General features: G+C 49.6%; 1 protein-coding gene across 1 annotated transcript in view; it reads right to left on the bottom strand.

The window, feature by feature from the left end:
- Nucleotides 1–20,338, bottom strand: part of LOC144161559 (myb-related protein B-like) — a 118,385-nt gene that overhangs the window by 69,497 nt on the left and 28,550 nt on the right. Inside the window, exons 2-3 of the mRNA XM_077692211.1 lie at nucleotides 4,285–4,529; nucleotides 2,990–3,162 (exon numbers count right to left, since the gene is read on the bottom strand). Of these exons, the coding sequence (XP_077548337.1) occupies nucleotides 2,990–3,162; nucleotides 4,285–4,529 (418 nt within the window). The remainder of the gene's footprint in view (nucleotides 1–2,989; nucleotides 3,163–4,284; nucleotides 4,530–20,338) is intronic.

Genomic DNA, 20,338 nt, shown 5'->3' with positions numbered 1-20,338 from the left:
TAGCAAAGATTAAAAAAAAAAATGCTCTGTAAAGAATGATGTTTTTTTTACCGAAAGGTAACGTCGCAGAAACACTTTGTTAATAGGGGAGAAGCTTTATGCAGTTATTGTTTTTTATTATTGTTGTTTTGTTTGTTGTAATGGCGTGCGAGAAACTCCGAAAGGCGGGCGGGCTTGAAAAGCCGAAACGCGGCTCGGGCCGAGCGTCAAGTTCGCGAAGGAGAGTGATAAGACGCTCATGCGTTCCCAAAGGTCCACCAATGGATCCTCCATTATTTTTCCAACGCAACTCTCACTTTTTCCTCTGTTCCACTTCGCACTAGCGAGAGCTGGAACACGCACCAGCAAACGAACGCATCTGACGGCGGCAACGAGCTCCACCGACATGTCAACGCAATCGTGCCGCCTGTTCCAGCAGACATGCTCACAACGCCTGTCGCTCAACGACGCGGTACGCCAAAGAAAAAAACAAAAACAAACAGCACCGGTAGAAATGATCGCGGCGGGCTTAGGCCGCATTACGAGGAGGTCCCAAAGAAAGAGCGCCGCTGCTCGCGAAAACGCGACGTCCGTCCATTCTTTCGTACGAGCTAGCAGACGGCGAAGCAGACGGCGCTCCGCTCGCGCGAGTTCGTCGAACCCGGCGACCATGGAGGAAGAAAAAGTTAGGAGACGGCATGACGTTACGCAGCTAGCCTTCGCAAGGCCAGCTCTGTTGAAGCCGCTCCCTCCGCCGTTTCTCTTTCTCAAGCCGCCGAAGTCGGCCCAGCACGTGACCTCCATGGTCGGGTGGGCCGGCGGCGGCGGCGGTCTCCGACTCCGGCGCATCTCTCGTGTTTCGTTGGCGGTAGCTGTTCCCCGTCCTTCCTGCATTTGTCTGTTCGGCGATCTCATGCCCGCGTGCGGGCAGGAGTGCCGCGTACGTGCGGAAGACAAAAGCCGTTGAAAAAAAAAACCAACATATAGCAGGCTTCGCGACAACGGGCCGCAGAGCAGTTTCGAGCAGACGAAATTGAAGAGTGCGCGGCGGCCCATACAGCGGCAGTGCGGTGTGGTCACGTGGTGCAGTGACGCCTGGGCCGACTTCGATTTTACTTTTTATGTATAGGCTTCACGTTTCTCCCGCTGCGCCGTCTCCTAACTTTTTCTTCCTCCGTGCCGGCGACGTACTCGGCCGAACGAGAAGAGAGCGCTACTAAAAGACGACGGCCCGTCCTCCGCGCCTTTTCCACTCGCGCTCTGACGCAATGATGGACAAGTGGACGGCGAAACCATACGCGTTAGCTTATAAGTAGCGTTGTTCGTTTTCGGGTAAAACCCGATTTTACGCGATTCTTACACCCCGAGCATGTTTCAGGAATATCGGGAATGGACCTTGTCAAAGTAGCGATCTGCACCGAATCGTGTACTGACGTTCCGCCGTTCTCAACCCAAGGGCCACGAACACAGCTTCCGAACTCATTGAGTAATGCCATGACTACCGCTCGCTACCTCAGGCTCGCAAATGCTGCGCTGACACTGTTGTGCCTCGCTAATTGAAGCTGTGTTGCCGAGAGAACTTCCTCCCAGCTGTGATACGTTAAACGATCACACTGGTCTCGAATGAAGACCAACATGTTGCGCAAGCAGGTGATAATGTATTAAACAAGGACGAGTGAAATATCGCGATGACCAGCTTTTCGTGAATGACATTTTCATCTCTTAGACGTTATCAATGCTCTTTCTTCACTGTGATCATTACTGATTCATTTCCGAACGAATGCCAAATGCGGAGTGCATTTTCTAGAAAACCTGATGTACCCCCGATTACCAGCTCAAAACAAACACCACTTCTAACGCGTTAGAGTTAAGCAGCTCGTGATACCTTCTACAATGTACATTTAACTCGAAAAAAAAAAAAACACGAATTTCGGAATGGTTTTACAAAAAAAAAAAAAAAACACCGATTTCTCCCTGACTATCAGTTTGAAAGATAGCACCCGATCCCCCCCCCCCCTTTAAAAAATTAAACCCGAAAACGAACAACCGTACTTATAAGCTTGGCGACACCATACTCTCGAAATAAAACGACACAAGCCACGTTTTACACCGTATTCTGTTTTTTTCTGAGGACGCAAGTCTTTTTTCGGTTAGGTAAGTACGGAAAATTTTCGGTATCAGCCAGATATCGCAAACGATCGTTATAACAAAACTGCTTCGCTCGAAGTGCTTCACAGTGCCTAAAGCAGCGAAGCAGCGCACCGAGAGCAAATCACCCCTGCATTTAACGAAATATGGCCTATAACGAAGCCGGTTTTCCGTTTTGAGGGCGCTTTGTTACAACGACGGTTTCCTGTACGTTCCCTGCGGTTCGCTAGTGGGTCGCTGACCAACAGGTTACCACCAACCAGTGGTTACCAATCAGTGAACATAAACCCGCAGGCATAGGGCACGTGACCCCCAGCAGATTACGTGGCCCGGGACGGGAAAGGAGCGGAGAGTGGGAGCTGGGGTGGTAGAAGGCTATGAAGGACATATATGATTAGGAGGAAGAGCGAGTTGAAAGAGGAAGAATGTCAGGGGAAGAGCAGTGTTACCCGGCAAGCCCGCTAGTAACACCGCTTTTCGACGTCACTTGCAGGTACAGATGCACATACGCGGCCACTTTTTTAATGATTGAAACAAGAAGCTTCCCAATAGTATTTATTGACCCAATTCATCAACGGCGCATGTCCGTTTGGCCCCACCACCTCACAATATCTCCAGGACGCCAGCCCAGTGGAGAACCATTCGGCCACATGGAGAACGGTTAGGTTGATAACTAATGCAAAAAAAAAAAAAAAAAAAAAAACACCGCGGCTTCCGTTATATCACACCCATTTGTGGAGCTTAAGTTATCAGACCACAGAGCAGCTCGTTCAGAGACAACTTCACTACTCGAAGCGACCCTTGCGCGCCCTATCAAGCCCACCAACTCTTCACTGGGAAGACAGAAGGAGCAGCCCAGTACCTCCTTGGACCAGGAGCCCTTGACGAGGTCCGGGTTGACGACCTTGTGCCAGCGCTGCTGGCACTGCACGTCGCTGCGGTCGGGGAAGCACCGGGCCACGGCCGCCCAGTCGTGGGTGCCCAGCGCCTGCACGCTGCGCTTCAGCCGGTCGTCCTCCTCCTTGTCCCAGCGGCCTGCACACGGTGCGCATGCGCGCTCGCTCTCTTACTCTGCGCCCTACTCTACGAGGCGCGCGGGGGAGGAGGCCTAACGGTAAAGCACGAATGCATTTACTGTATATGTATGCTGTAAACCCTAGTTATAACGAAGCTGCTTTATTAGATGTTTCGCGTTATTCGAAGTTTTTTTTACGGTTACCAATGCACTGCTATGCCAGGAAAGCATTCCCGCTTTTAACAAATTATCGCCTATAGCGAGGTAGGTTTCCTGTCCCGCGGATTCGTTATGTGATGAAGGCAAGTCCCGTTGCCGATACGTGAGTAAGCATTTTGTTATTGTTGTTGCCGAGTCTACGACTATTTACTTAAACTATTTCTACGCGCTCTTTGTGACTTTATGTATTTATAGTCTGGAACCTTGGGACCTACCCCTATATAAAGCGTGCCAGCCAGGCGAGAGATTGCCCTGACGAAAGCAAGTCTCTTTGCTGAAACGTTGGCAACAATCGTGCTTTTACCTTGTTCAAAGTTTTCTTTTCTTGTGTTCTGTTCTCTACCATCTTCAATAGTTCAACTGCTCCCTATATATATATATATATATATATATATATATATATATATATATATATATATATATATATATATATATATATATATATATATATATATTATACAAGAAATTTTCACTAAAACGAAATTGCTGTATTCGAAACCCCACTAAGACTCTTCCCCTCATTGCATAATGAACATATCATGCCCGCTTTCAACGAATTCTTGCTTACAACAAAACCAGTTTCTTGTTCCCAAGGTTTATTTACAACAATTTTTCCCTATATATATAAAGCAGCAATAAAACTTGGAAGATGGTAGAGAACACAAGAAAAGAAAACTTCGAACAAGGTAGAAATCACGATTGTTGCTAATGTTTCAGCAAAGAAACTTGCCTTCGTCAGGGGCAAGCCTCTTGACTGGCCCCTGACGAAGGCAAGCCTTTTTGCTGAAACGTTGGCAACAATCGTGGTTTCTACCTTGTTCGAAGGTATCTTTAAATATATATATATATGACAGCGAACACGAAGAGAAACGTCACAATCATCATAGCATTCTTTCCCTCTCTCCTTTTCCGTTAATCAGTACCTTTGTTGAGGGTCTTGCTTCCCTTGGCTGTGGAGCCCGCGACCCGCGTCGCCGCCCCGGCGGCCGCATTGCCGTTGGTTGCGTGGTGTCCGACCGAAGACGACGCGCGACTCCGCCCCGCCCCCGCCGCATCGCCCGGCCCGTCGTCGTTGGACGAGCTCGCGCTGCTACGGCCGCTGCTGCTGCTGCTGCTGCTCCGGCTGTCGTCGTCGTCATCGTCCGACGAGAGCGGCTCCAGCTTCACCCTGCGTCCAGAGAAGGAAGGGCGCTCAGGCACACGAGCATACACACCGTCGACGTTCATTGGAACGTGAACGGTTGTTAAAGAGGGCCGTGAAGACAAAATACGAATTTGCTACGTATGAAAAAGCTAGACTTTGGTAACTCGCTCAACTTCATCCCAGTCCAGAAATGCGTTTCTCTCCAAGCCGGGTAATTTATACGGATGACGTGTTACGGCATTGGTTGGAAATCGCTGCAACAGCAACAGAGAACATAACAGAACGGAGTGCCGCTACAAATTCCGGAAAACGATGAAAAAGCTCGGGATATCGGCTGGCTTGCGAACGCAGTCGTCCCCGATAATCCGCCTGGCCCTGCCAGGAAAAGCAAAACAAATACAAAAAAAGCAGCGTCCTTGTTTTGTTTTTCGGACCTTCTTTTGGCATCTGGGGGTTAAAAAAAGGGGGAGGGGGGGTACGAGCAGACGGTGAAAAAGAGGGAAATATCGATTGACGAAATACGCATCCGTCTCCAGCAAATCACCTCTTCGTCGCCCCCCCCCCCCCCCCCACACACATTTTTGCATTTTCCCGTTATTTTTCCTTTCTTTTGTCGCGTATCATTCTCGACAAAATAATGCACCTCAGAGGCCAAAGTTTACGGCGCCGTACAGCGGAGTGGGCCAGGGAGCTACGAAACAGCATTTTAGAAACACCCCGGACGGCTTGAAGGAATTGCAACAAACAAAAGCGGCAAAAGAAATGCGTAGCAACGAGCACGCACGACGAAACCAGAAAGACACAACAAAGCTGCCTGCGTGCGGGCGCGCGTCATCTTCTAACACACCAGCCGGGCAGGCATATGTGCGCGTTTCACCGGGCAGGGGTTGTGCGCCGAACCCCAACCACCACGAGAACGGAGAAAGCCAAACACAGTACAAAGCAAAAGCAGGAGGTGGGGCGCCGCGACCAGCTGTTCTCGCTATGAGAACCCCTCCCCCTCCTCCCTTCCCCTTCTCCTCATTCATTCCCCTCACAGCGCTGTTTGGGAGCGACAGCGAGACCAAACGTCCCCTCCATATGTTGGGGAGGTAAATCACTCCGGCACTTTTTTTTTTTTTTTGGGGGGGGGGGGGGAGCTTTTCCATTGCGGTGATCAGGAAAATTATTTTGCCGTCCAGACATGTCCCCGCTTGTCTGTCGGGCTACTTATGCACTGCGCTTGCTGCACAGAATTTGCGCAGGAAGAGTTCGGTGAGACTGCAACAAGCTAAAGCAACTTGACGAGAAATACCACAAAACGAGCGATCTCCCAAATGCATGCACACTTTCTCGCCGCACTAAAAACTGAACAGCGTTTCGGTAATCTGGTACATTCAGAGTGACACCAGCAATGCTTGATTTGATTGATTGATTGTGTGGGGTTTAACGCGCCGACGCCACGCAGGCGATGAGGCGCGCCGCAGTGGAGGGCTCCGGATTAATTTTGACCACCTGGGGATCTTCCATGTGCGTCGACATCTCGAACACGCGGGCGTTCTTGCTTTTCGCCTCCATCAGAAAAGCGGCCGCCGCGGCCGCGAATAGAAACCGCTACCACGTGCCCAGCAGCACGACGCCTTAGCCACTGAGCCACCGCGGCGGGTGACACCACTAATGCTAACGGAGGGCGCCTTCATTCCGGGAATAGCCGTTTGTAGGACCTTTTTCAACCTGACCCTCCGGAAACTGCCGCGTACTTATTTAACGGCACGATAACTGGCGCAGTCGACAGGAAGGACTAACTGCGCATGCGCAACGCACTCCAGCGCATGCTCGATTCCATCAAGATTTGGATAGCGAAATTCTTTATACGCATCGCATAAAGCTCGCTACCGTAGCCTGATAAACAAATGTGCTATGCACCAAACGGGGCAAGGTTTGAGGCAGGAACCAACCCGAACGGAACCGGAAATGATATTAGGTGGGGGTTTCAGTGGGATGTGCGCAATTATCCGGCGCGTGCAATCTAGTGTCTAGAGTTGACGTGTCTAACGGTGCCATACCGATGAAATATACATAGCGATGTGCAAGTTCATATCGAGCAGCAATAAAAATTCAACTGCTCCTGTGAAGGCACATTTCACTTTCGTGTTTTACCGATTCCTATGAAAGAGGGATCAACCACATTTTTTTTTATCCCATTCGCCATGTAAGCGACATGTGCAGTCACGGCCAAATGAAATTCCAACGCGCAAATATAAACGGGAACACACAAATAGCGCATTTTTTTTTCTATGCAAATCAAATTGTCGCGTCACGTCATAACAGTGGCAAAGTTTGTAAACAATCGCGTCATTACGTGATCACCAAAAAGCAAATTCTTCGATTTTTCGGGTTCTGGTTCGTATTTTCGTGTTCGCGGTTTCATTTGTCTATGACTCTACTCACGAGTAACGGAGCTGGTTCCATTCTGCAAACTGCTTACACTCCCCCCCCCCCCCCCCCCCCTTCCTCCTTTCCTGTTTTAGGCCACCATCTCGGGAACTCTTCCTTCCGCCAAGTACCCTTTCCTGGCGCATTCATATCCTTGCAGAAATAGCCAGTGTCGCTTTGGGTGAATTCATTGTTCGTGATTCGAAGGAGTCGAATATAGACGTGCATTCCAATTTCCCTAGCATCCGTGGCGAAACGCACGCGGTAACCTAGCCAGTAGAGCAGGTAAAAACCGACAAGTCAACCTTTGCCGCAAAGACGACACTAGCTACTAAGACACAAGTCAATCCGAAGCCAAAACCAGGTTTAATAAAAAAGTTTTCTTGCTAGTCACTAGTGTTTCAGAAGGAATTATGGCGCCACCTGAGTTGAATCCACCTGCATTGCGCAGCCTATTAGAAAGAACGTCAGGTGCATACTCCAGCACTGCCTACCACTCGCAAAAGGCGTTTCCGCGAACCCAATCAAGGGACAAAGCGCCATAAACACTCTAGTCTAGAATTTAAAACAACCGAATAAAAAAAGCGTGACCAAGCAGCGTGTCGCGCCAAGTGCCAACCTGCCCCGTCCAACAAAATGGCGGCGCCAGCACCACGGCTGTTTTCCCACGAACCCAGCCGTCCGAAGTGAAACTCAACGAAGCGCGCACTTACGAGTCTTCGCGCATCAACGAATCGCCCGCGGCGGACGCCTGTTACGAGACCGCGGCAGGGTTATTTTCACGTCACGTGACGTCACAGGGGGCACGCAGTTGCGGTTGGTTGCGCAGGCCCTGAGCACGCCAGGTGTTCGGCGGAAACCTCAGCCTGGCAGGTCAGGCAGAGGGGGAGGGAAGGAGAGATTCAAACGCAGACGATAGTAAATAATACGACACGGCGAGCCGAAAGGCTTTGCGGGCGCGCGAAACGGAGGCGTTGGGCGACGATTGCTTGATGGAAAAGGCAGCTGGTCCGACTCGTATGCGCGTAGATTGACGGCACGATTACGAACGTGTCCAAAGCAACCGCCTCGGATATCGGACGCGAGCGGCACGACCCAAAGCGCTGCGCGAGGGCGCTTGCATTTACGCCGCCATCTTGCGTCTGCGTTGGCAGACGATAAACAAGTAGGCAGCCAGGGTTAAAACACTATGCTATGGTTAAAACACTAAAACACAAAATGGCGTAGTCTCCCTCTAATGGCGTAGCACCTCCCTCTATTCCATAAAGTTCGGCCACCAGCGATCGTCTGCGAGAGGGCGTTCACGTGACACTGCAGAAAGCGGTGACGTCGCACATACCGTCAGTGGACATTTCTGCTCAGTGAGGACACCTGACAGCGATGAGCGCGCCACTAAGCAGCAGATGCGAGCTGATGAGGCCATGAGATGAGACACCGACGATGTCGCCATGTGCAACGGAACGGGACTGGGTGGGAAAGCGAAGGCGCGAAAAACAAACGCGTCACGCAACAACCACGGCGCACACTGCACGCGTATATATGCAGCATAACTGGAACCCAACCCTCCACTTCCGGAAGCAGCGGTGACACATTGGGGCGAGAGTGTGTAGTTCCTCGACTTCAAGGCCTTTTGGACGGCAACTGTAAAGACGACTCGACGTTTTTTTGCGCGAAAGCTTGTTCACATTCACTGCGTCCCGGATACCGCCCCGATTAGTCAGTTACGTTGGGATCAGCAAGAAGAACAATGTATTGAAGTAACAGGCAAAGTTTAATCGACCCCACCCCACCCCCCAGAAAAGAACGAAAAAAAAAAATCAAATTTAGGGTGCAATGGCTTACCGTGGCTCTGGACATGCTCCCAGTCTGCCTTTTGCTTCGTAAACCGAATTCGTAAAACTTGATAAGATATCGATCTTGTTCTGGACCATGTCACGCATGCGCAGTCCGACCAATGTTATCGACTACGCCGGTTTTATCGCTACTAGCAGTTTGATGACAAAATGTCTGCTTCGGGAACTAAGTCCGCAAAGCAAAAGTAAGCCGGAATCCTTCAAAGGAGCTTCACGTGATCACGGCGATTCCATGACCACCATATGCACGGACACATTTCTGCTCGGATATTAATATTTATACAAAAGAAAGTTCGAACTATACAACAATAACTTCCCCTACAAAAAACACAAAAGCGTGCGCATGTCGTTCTACGCGTCTTCCGCTCATCTTCAGCGGGCGTAGTTCCTTCCGAAACGGAGATCCGTGCCTGCTTACCTACCTTACCGCAACAATGGGTTCCCGCCACTGCGCGAACAGTGACGTCACGGCACCATCGGCGGATCCGGGGCCCTGACGCGGAGACTACACCGAAGGGAAACACACAAAGAACCTCCCACCCCCACCCCAACGCGCAAATCCCGTTACCTCCCCCCGGCACGCGCAGCAGTGGAGCAGACGATCCAGCTGCGCGAAAGCCCCGACGTCTGTTCAGGCAAGCGTGAGCTTCATATGGCGGCAGCACGCGACTCTCTCCATCACCAACTTAATTCCCTCCCCCACTTTTTTTTTCATTCCGAATTCCCCTTCAACCATAGAGCCTTCAGCGTAAATCTAGAAAGTTCACCACACGCGCGCACAGGCGGGTCACTCCGTCTTTCAAACGATATCAGTCCCAGCGCGCGCGCCACCTAACTCCCTGGTGGCCGGTTAGCGAACTACAACAAATAAAGCAGACGACAGCCTGTTAGATAAAGCGATAAGAGCGCGTACGCCCGGCACGCGCCACTGCGCGCGATGCAGCGTCTTAAGAACCCCCTCCACCGTGCAGCGAATAAAACGACAAAAAAAGGATAAAAAAGAAACGTTGATGCCTCACGCGCAGCAGACGATATATAACAAAATAGAAAAAATGAAGCAGACGACGCGGCACGCGCACCAGGACAAAGGACAAGGCATCTCTCCGGCCCTACGCGAAAGAAAAAACCGGAAGTCGGAGGGACGGAAAACGGAAATCGGAACCATTAAAAAAGGGGCTGCAGCTAAGGGCACACATACACAAGACCCACGTGCGGGTTGCGACCCCCCGGGACAGGAGAAGCGTGCCCACAAGCGCAGAAGATTGAAGCCTCTGCGGTACCTCACAGGAAACGAACTACGTCACAGCTACTTCACAGCCAGAAGACGTGGGAGGCGGTGGGGGGCATCGCCTACGGCACACGGATGTCCGCACAAAGGACGGAAGATTTAAGGGCGGAAACGGCGCACACAAGGAAACACAATAGGGTTTCACCAAACTGGTTTACGAACGGCATTATCCAGAGCCACGCGCGATACCTACTCCGGAACACACCTGTAGACCGTCACGCTACGAAACAATAAACGAAAGGCGCGTCTTGAACACTCACTATGTAACCGCGCTGTGAAAGATTCAGAGTGCACGGTTTCACCCCATCTTTTTTCTCAAAAACTACGCTGTTTGCCTAAAATGGCCTATTAAAAAAAAAGACGGCTTATATAGTATAAGGGTACGGCACTTAATGACTACTCCCTAGAAACCCTCAACGTTGATAAAACGAGAATATGAACTGCTTTCTTGCATACAACAGATGGTTTAGGTGCGCACTGGAGTGTATAAGGCCATGCGCGACGGGGTAGCAACGGAAGTAGCATATCGATTTCATCACACTCACTTTAAACGGAGTTGAAATTTGATGACACCAACGATTCGGATTGATCGACAACGATGAAAAGAAGCGACTGGCTCGTGGTCGACGACACGAAGCAGATGAAGGTCTACTCCAACTAAGATGTACAGTCGGTAAAACGCTTGTCTATAACAGCGATTTCAACTTCAACCAGCTACATCCGAAAACTGCCGAAACATACTCGTTCCAAACAAGTCGGAGGCAAAAGCGAAGGGCTATGACTTCAGAATTCCGCAGTAGTTTTATTCAAATCCGGCTCCGGCGGGGTAGGATAGGGCTGAGAGTACGAAAGCTGTGTTATAGACAAGCCTTTTACCGGCTGTACAATATTTAGAATGTATTTACAACTGCCTGCTCATGATCGGAAAAAAGAGGTCGGCCAGAGGCCCTCATCCAGCAGTACTCTCCTTTCCGAAAATCCCGAACACCTGAATTTTATTTCGAAAGGATTCCCTCCCGAACGGACGTCACAGCATAAGCAGGGCCCACATAAGGCCACTGTTGGCCGCGATAACAACCAATCATCGGTTCGTTCAATTGCCTGGTTGCATTCCTTCTTCATTTCCGTGTTATGTCCACCTCCATCTTCTCTTTTTAAGAGCAGAGCTGTTTAGGCCGAGCTTTGTCCGGCCGTCGCACCAAAAAACCTCGAAGCGTAAAGAAAAAAAAATGTGGTTAGGGAAGTCCCGGGAATCAAACCAGGGACCTTTACGCCGTCAAACCGGCAACCTAACCCCGTCCCACCCCAATGGCCCAGGGGTTAGCAGCGGCGGGGAACTATAACATGCGTGGCCAATTGGAAAGGAAAACAAAAATTACTCCCACCTCCCCTCGCGGGAACAGGGGGTTCCGTTGTTGTTTCCGTTAGGTTGATTCTCCCATAACGTGAAACGTGCCGTGAACCCCCTGCCGCGGCTATGACGCAACGTGGCACGGCTATGACGCAACACAATCCACTTTAATCCAATCCAAATCCAATCCAATCCAATCCAAGCCAAGCCAACCCAATGCCCATAGCTTTACCGATGCGCAAACAAACGAGGACGAAGAAAGAACCAAGTTGTGTTCCGGAACAATTGCGGAATGACGGTTGAGTCGTTCCTGGAATTGTTACATTTCTACATAAATAACACCCACGTTGGATTCGGAGACAAGACATTCTTGCAAACAGCAGGTGTGTGTATAGGCTCAAAGGTTGCTCCAGTCCTCAGCAAAATCTTTCTAAGTAGTGTTGACAGGGCACTGTCCAGACACTTGGACGGCGTAGTGACGAAGGTGTTCAGATATGTAGACGACTACTTAGTTCTGGGCTCAGATTCTGACGTAGATGCCTTTCGGGATCGGGTAATGGAGGCGTTTGTTTCCAGAGGAAAAGGGCTAAAGTTCACGTCAGAAATACCTAGTGAAGATCGGTTGCAGTATCTTGATGTTCTTGTGAAATTCGAGCCCAATCATGTGTGTTGGTCTTATTCGCCAAGAGCCGGGAAGCCTCTTTTAAATTACGCCTCGGATCATTCTAGACTAGTAAAAAATGGCATTGTTGTTGCATGCTTCAGAGCAGCCTTGCTAAAATCGTGCTGTCATTCGGTAGAACAGGCCTTCAGATTACAGGTATCGAGATTGCAGGAGGCTGGATACCCGCTAAGTGTTTTGAGAGCATCTTGTGAAAGGGTACTAAAAACGCTTAGGCATAACACACAATTAGTGGCAGAAGGAGAACAAGCAGAAGACCGCCCTAAAATTTCGGTAATCCCTTATGTACATGGTCTTTCCCACCGACTAAAGAAGGTGGCCCAGAACTTTGAAGTGAAAGTTGTGTTCTCAGCTAAAAACAAAATCAGTAGTGTGTGTCCTGGTGTAAAAAGAAAATTTGAGGGTAAGAATGAAGTAATAAAAGTCTGCACTATCGCCCACAAGCGTCCGTTTGTTGAGTGTACTAAGAATGTTGTCTACCAGATACCATTGGATAAATTTGAGCGCGTGTATATAGGTCAAACTGGAAGGTGCCTTAATATAAGATTAATGGAACATGCGTCGAGCTTGAAAGGAAGGCCTTTCCCGCACTTGGCCACACATTGTAAAGAATGTGGTTGCACACCCTTGTTCGATAAAACAGTGGTTTTGTTTACTCATCACAATCAAACTTCCAGAGAGATTGTTGAAGCATTTCACATATCAAAGCATAAAACCAAGTGTGTTAGTCACCCTTCTGTGGCCTTATTGGACAAAGAAATAGAGATGCTATCTTGTAATGTATGATTCCGACATGTGATTGATGCGTGTGCTATGCGTGATGTAAAAACTATTTTGGGATGATGGTGCGCAGGTTTGTAGGTATATAGGTCTTTCGTTTTCTTCAATAAAATTTCAGTTGTTAGAGTGCGCTTGTCCGTGTTGGTTCTTTCTTCGTCCTCGTTTGTTTGCGCATCGGTAAAGCCATGGACAGATTCCAACTAGGCCGACTCACGGTGTTACTTCAACCCAATGCCCCTCGCGAGAGAGTGTTCGCTATCGGAGAGGAGAGGGGGTGAGCGGCGGAGAGCCAGCTCGCGCGGCGAGGAGAATGGGGGAGGGGTGTGGACGGACAACAACAACGCCGTATGGAGGGACAAGGCGAGTGAATGAGATGCAGTCGCATCTAAAAAATTAAAGCAGTACCACGCAACGTGAAAGCTGTCGGAAGTGCAGAGCGGCGATTCGTCATAGGGGCTGTGGCGCCGTTCTCTGCTCTTTGCTACCCCCTCCCCCTTCACGTTCTTCCCCTCCCTGTATCACTCCTCCCTCGATGAATTCAACAGAGGTTCGTTCAATGCAACACAATTTTCCCGCCTTCGCAGTGCTCGACCGCCTTCTCCCGAGAGAGAGAGAGAGAGAGAGAGAGAGAGAGAGAGAGAGAGAGAGAGAGAGAGAATAAACTTTATTAGAGCTTTAGCAGTCCGTACGTTACGTGTTGTACGTGGTTACCGTGTTGACCGGGACCTGCCTAGGCACTTGGGCATTCGACGCGGTAGGGGGATTAGCTCCGCGGGCAGGCCCTCGCCATGCTCGTGCATTCCTCACGGTTGGGGTGCGCCTCCTCGCCCTTACTCATCACCCTTCCGTGCGCGCAGGCGCAGTCGGGTCCCGGTAATCACGGTAACTACGCAAACGACGGAACGACGGCGCTACCTGGGGTATGCAGAGCTAAACGGACGATAGGGATTCACGGTAGGAAGACGCTAAATGAGGGAGCAGACGATCAGAAAATCTGTTTCGTTCCCAGTTTACGATGATCACAAATACTTGCATAACAGCTGATACCAATCATAATAAAATATCCCCACGGTTCATCGTTGCCAATAAACGTTGGATTCGTTTCCCCGCCTGCTTTCACATTTTCTGATCCTCTGCTACCTTATTTGGCCCATTGCTGCCCTGGAAGGAGCGTGACTCCGCATCGCCCGTTTCGCTCTGCATGCCCCAGGTGGCGCCGTCGTTCCAAGAGCAGCTTGCACTAGCTCGCACGTCCAAATCGACCGCCACAGGCGAAAATCGCTTTGATTGATTTTCAGAATGAACAGGCAAGTACCGCCGTTGTTCCCAGTGCCAAACAAAATAGACCACGAAATGCGACCTGCGTACGAAGTTTGAACGCGAATCAAGCAGCGGTTACTTCGGGGGAAAAAATTTAAATTGTTCCAATTATCATCGTAACACCATGTACATACATACATACATACATACATACATACATACATACATACATACATACATACATACATATCACCAAGCGAGGATCCAAGGATCCGCTAAAAAGCACGACTGCCCGCAAGCACAACGCGACCGAAGAGCATAGCGGGCTCTGGTAGTATCCGCAGGCGGTCTTTCCTCGCCCGAGGCGGCGCGGCCCTTCCCAAAATCCATATTGTCTAATCCCCTCGCGCGGTTCAGCCGACAAGCGCTTGCGCAACGGGGATTCCTATTCAGGACCAGAGTTCATTCGCACACACAAAAAAAAAAAAAAGAAAAGAAAGAAAAGAAAAAAAAATCCGGCGTCTCCCCCCACCGGAGCCGAAAAGAAAGGTGTAGTACACACTGAGACATAGGAGTAGAGACGGAGGCACAGGAATCCCCGTTTCACACGGGCCAGCGCTCCACTACTACGGGCGGGGTCTCAAAAATCTCCCCGCCACCCTGGTGCTTCCTCTTACGACGCACCATTCATCCGGACGTCCATTGTCCCACGTCCCGCCGAAAAGAAAGGAGAAGCCCCGGAGGAACAACCATGGGCACACAGAGAAAGTGAGATAGAGAGTGAGAGAGAAAGGCCTTCCCTTTCTTTTCTTTGCCTCTCGATGTCGTGCGAATGCCCGAAAGTCCTTGCGCAACTCGTGGTGGAACGAACCGAGGAGACCGACCTGCCGGCGAGTCTTCGACACGCACCGTCGCTAGATTGAAATCATCGTTTGCCATTATGCGTCCGTGCGGGAGGACTGGGGGGAAAAGGAGGCGGAGGTTGAAGAGAGAAAGCAGGGGGAGATGTTTTCCCGTAAATGAGCGTTCCCTTATTCCATCCAACCATGTTGGGTCTGCGCTCTCCCCCGCTGTGGAAACTTCATATTTTAGACTCGAAAGAAGACTGCACAGTCCCACGGTTATGGTGCTGTCACTGAACATCCCCCACCGTCATTTCGGAAATTAAATAAAAAAAAGGGCTCTGCAAAGCGAGACAGTTTAAGAATCTAGATTCAGATTAGTTCATGGTGTATTCATGATTTCCCAACGTGTTCTTTCGTTTTTTCCAACCGGGGAAGCAATTTCGAACGTTCCTAACTTTCCCGTCTTTTCCGCGAACTTCATTAAAATATAGTGTACAGTTAAGTCTGGATATAGCGAAGTTGACAAAAATTCGGAAGTCTTCGTTACATGGAGGTTTTCGTTACATGCATGTTCGGAGTAAGGATGGCGAAAATGAAGCACCCTTCGATGCACTCACCCTTCAAGGATTCATTGCACAGCGATAAACTGCGTGATTTGCGCCTGCCGCTTTCCCACGAGCATATTCCTTACACGGCATTCTCCAACGAAGGAAGGTCAGTTACCCCTCTTTTCACAAACGGAACTTAAGTATCACATTTGCGCTTTGACGACTGTCTGTGCACCCTTAACGCGTTTCAAGGAGCGAACTTATATGCTGAAAGGACGCCTTTTCGGAAACTTGATGCCCTTTTCCGCCCGCTACACTGGTGAGAGCTAGGCTGCTGACTGAGATACTGTTCTTCTTTCTTCTGCATGTACCGTTGCTTCTTCTTTCGGCGTTCTTCTTTCATGACTGCGGAGACAGCACTTAAAAGTTGCGTGCTCTTCTCGTAAAGTCAGAACTTTTCGTTTTCTGGTAGCAGAACTCATCAAGCACGATTCTTCCCCGCGGATATATACCACGAACCGACACCACAGATAGCAGTGCAGACGCGCGAACTATACACGTCGACAGACAAGCCTGACACCGAACCGATCCACCGAACTCACACGTGGAAACGCACGGTTTTTCAGTCGAATTTTTCAGAAGTGCACAAAATAATGCCTCATCGACGCAGTGAATTCGTTACATTAAGGTTAACGGTCACAATGCCCTCGTTATATAGAGGTCGCAAACACATGACTGTCAATGGGGCTGGCAATGGGGAACTGAAAAACTTCCGTTAAATCCAGGAATTCGTTACATAGACGTTCGTTACATCCAGCTTTAACTGTACAGCCATATTTAAACTTGATACCGCGGATCTGAGTTTATGGCGGGAATCTAATTCACGAAGTCGAACCTCGAATGGGCGTTCCGTATACCTTCCATAGACTGCACTGCTGGGGAGGTATTCTCGTAACTGTCCCTTTTAAAAACGTCCCTTTTGCGCCCCTTTCATCGCGACGTACTTCCGGTCAAGCAGTCGGCGTTGGCAGTATGTTTGCCGCGCTTGCCTTACGTCACTTCCGATTGTTTGCTTTTAGCCAATCAGGGCTCCGAATTTAGCCGAAAGGCACACTTTTGAAAGGGACGCAAAAGGGACAAAACTCGAGAATACCGCCCCTGGTGTGGTATTCCAAAAGTACTGGCTACGTTGGTGGTAAAGGTACCGTCGAGTTTTCCTAATAAAAAAAATTACCATCCTTTCCATCGTCCAACCTTCCAAGACCCAAATCGCAAACGACGAACGAACCGATGCGACGAATTTTCGCGCACTAAAAAAAAAAAAAAAAAAAAAAAAAAAAAAAAAAAAAAAAAAAAACACGCATTTACGAACTATCTAAATGTGTACCAATACGTGGTCTAGGAGATACAGGTATACTATTGCACTCCCTCTTCATGATCGATGCGTGCATTGTCTTGTCTAGAAGCAGTTCCTTCTTCGCGATTTTCAAGTAACACCGCTTTGACACAATGGGAGCTCGGCTGTTTCATGCACGCGCCGTGTGTACAGAGATCTTATCTACGCTTTTCGGTCGAGCAACCGCTGGAAATGCCATTAGTTTTTTTGTCAGGACGCCATCGGTACCAGTAAGAAAGCGATCGCTTTAAAAACACACCAAGCCAAGACAACTTTTGTGACAGCGTTTCCTTTTCTTTTTTTAAGATTTAGGTTGCATAGGTTGCAACACTGGAGCAGGCGGCGTCAACGTCAACAGCCCAGAGTCCGTGATTACGAGAGTACGGCCAATCATCTCTGAGCGGACAGGTGCACACAGTGTTGCCGAGTCATGGCATGGTTCTGGACGTAGGAAGGAAGTTGTTGATGACGATGATGATGACGCAACACAACTGGTTTGACGGCTGACACTCCTCGCGGCGTGGTCAGTCGCTACCCACGTGATTGTGAACCACTGCTTTGGGGAGACTGACCAACCTATACTGAAGCAGCAACAGATGGTCTGCCAAACGCACATAGGGTGGCTAGAATGGGAAGGTGTGATGACCGCGGCGTCTTTCCCGCAGAGCGGGTGTTCCCCCGGCGCGTGCCTGCCGCTAGGGCAAAACAGAGCGCTGTCGTCAGGGGCGCCGTCAGCGTTTCCGCGGGGGAAAGCCAGTCCAGCGGCCAGCCTCTGCATCAGCGCCTGGCGCCGACGCAACGGAGGCGATGAGGCACGCCGTAGTGGAGGGCTCCGGATTAATTTTGACCACCTGGGGATCTTTAACGTGCGCCGAAATCTCGTACACACGGGCGTTTTTGCTTTTCGCCTCCATCAGAAAAGCGGCCGCTGCGGCGGGCAATCGCACCCGCGTCCTCGTGTTCAGCAGCGCAACGCTTTAGCCACTGAGCCACCGCGGCGGGTAGGACTAGTCACTGTGTGTTTTGCTGCAGATTATTGCATGTTTCGTGTATAACTGCACTGCTGTGTGGTGGCGAATATGCGAAGCTTCTACTTCAAAGAAAAAAACTCAGAGATGGTGATTCGTGCTAGGGTGCGATCTCGGATACAAAACTTGTTCCGAAAAAGTGTCCCTCTTTTTTGCACCCGCGTGTCAAGACCTGATTTTGAAGTTGTCGCGTGCTATTCCGAAGGCCGACAAGACGCTTCAGGACAATTGGGCTGTTTGCGCAAAGCACTTTGACGCGACATGAGTACTTCTAGCATGTCATACAGTTAAAACCCGATCTAACGCAGTCACCATAAATCTCGTATTTCCTTATATCGGGAACTTCGTAAAATCGGGACTGTCATTTTACAAGCAGTTGATTTCATAAATTTCATGTCTAAAGGGAGTCGCACCCCAGCAGCTACTATGAGATTGTAATTGTGGCGGCTAGCTACGGCGCTCGCTTGACGATAATTAAGCGATGCACTAAAAGTGCACGGGGAAAATAATGAGCAAGCTGGGGCATCTTGAAGTCATCGCACCCCAGCAGTCACGCGAAACACAGCGCTTTCTGTTGTACCACCTCCCCGCTGAGCGGACCGTTCTTGGCTCTCATATCCTTGAACCACGTAAACAGGGCTTCCTACAGTTTCTCGTGCAGGATATATGTGCCCTTGAGGTTATTTTTCTTCGACGCAATTCCAGAAGAATTGGCATGGATGATGGCGTCATTTCCCGTCAAGATTGTGGGAAGCGTGCTGGCCAGGACGCCACGCACCACGGGATTGTTGAGTAATTTATCACGTAAAGTTCCATGAAAACAAATTCCTCTTTTTTTTCTGACGTGGCGCAATCATCTTCGTGGTGTTCTGTCCGAACACATTCGAAATTTCTCATTATTAGATATGTCTGTTGCTCGAATTTCTTCGTTAAACCGGGACGTGGCGGGGAATCTATTTCATTAGTTCGAGTTCGTAAAAGCATTAATCATAATTTGTTCGTTAGATCGAGTTTTGAATGTGCTATTGTACCGCGACTAAATCTATTACGTGGTACAACTAAAAACAATGCTGCTACACATCTGAAGCGGAAGCGCTTATTGTGTGCTACACACCGTTCATTTTTATGTGCATTTTGATTACAAAACAAACGACAGCAAAGGCAAAAAAAAGGCTATCGTAACATGATAGAAACAGCAGAACTGAACTGCATTCTGCTCCACGCAATAAAGTTTGCTCGGCTAGGAACATGTTGCATCGTTTTGTTTGGTTTTCGAACTACATTGGGAATTAAATGACTCCAGGACGTTGCATTAGAACGTATGCCACAATTTTATGTTGATTTGGCTGGTGTAAACAAAATTATCTACTTTCCTACGCAATTACGCCCACCACCACCACCAACAGCAACAAAAAAATACGAGTGGCAAGAATAAACATGCCGCGCGATCCTAGCAATTATATAGCGCTCACCTTGAAGAAAAAAAAAACAATATTTCACATAAACCCTGCAAAAAGCCCTGTACCACACATAAGGCTGCTTGCTTTCTGGCCTGCTTGCTTTCTGGCAGCTTAAAACTCGGATGTATTTAGCCGTGTCGAAAACCCCATGTTAGCGGTAGCGCAACACAAGCCTTGCCTTGTCTAAGGAACTGCGGTATTAGCTACAATATCCAGAGCTCAGTAACGCGTCCCCGCGGGGTCGTGGCAGAGACGCGTAGCACGGAGAACGGCTAGAACGGCCGGGCGAGCTGACGGCGCCCCTGACGACAGCGCCGCCGCGCGGCATTCACGCGAACGGGGGCCAGCTTTTCCTGGCCGGTCATCACACCTTCCCATTCTAGCCACCCTAACGCACACCTTAAAAAAAAAACGGCACCATCTCACAGGTCGCTGCCAGTGCACCGTTGTGCGTCGAGGCAACAGGTGGCTGGCTCTACATCGAACAACGGATGCTCGAGGTGACACCATAAGGCACCCATCAAATCCTCTCTCTCTTCCCCCCCCCTCCCCTTTCCAACTAACCCCACCCATTTTTTTTATGGTAACCCCGTCCCAGAGGGCGCGCCTGACGTCAGCGAAAAGGTCACCTGCCTTCGACCTCTCATTGAACTTTTCTTTCTATTACCTATTATGATGACAAAGAATTATCCGCTGCCCTAGGAAAAAAATCCCTAGTGTACCTGGTTGAAAAAGCGCTGCTTTATTTCTTTCTTTCTCTGGCGACACTTTCTGAAAGGGGCGTATACGTTTTTTTCTTCCCACTGTGCCCGCTCGTTTCCTTTACATTACCACGCCATCAATCCCTTCTGCTTTCATGCGTGATGCCTTTCATGTTTTTTTTTTTTCTTACATTTTAGGCGTGCTCCTAAATGGCCACGGATGAAC

Source organism: Haemaphysalis longicornis, unplaced genomic scaffold (genome assembly GCF_048455015.1).
Source record: "Haemaphysalis longicornis isolate Haplotype H1 unplaced genomic scaffold, Haemaphysalis longicornis Haplotype H1 scaffold_12, whole genome shotgun sequence".
Taxonomy (NCBI): Eukaryota; Metazoa; Arthropoda; class Arachnida; order Ixodida; family Ixodidae; genus Haemaphysalis; species Haemaphysalis longicornis.
Note: the sequence above shows the minus strand (reverse complement) of the source record. Positions and strands in the feature narration are given on the sequence as shown.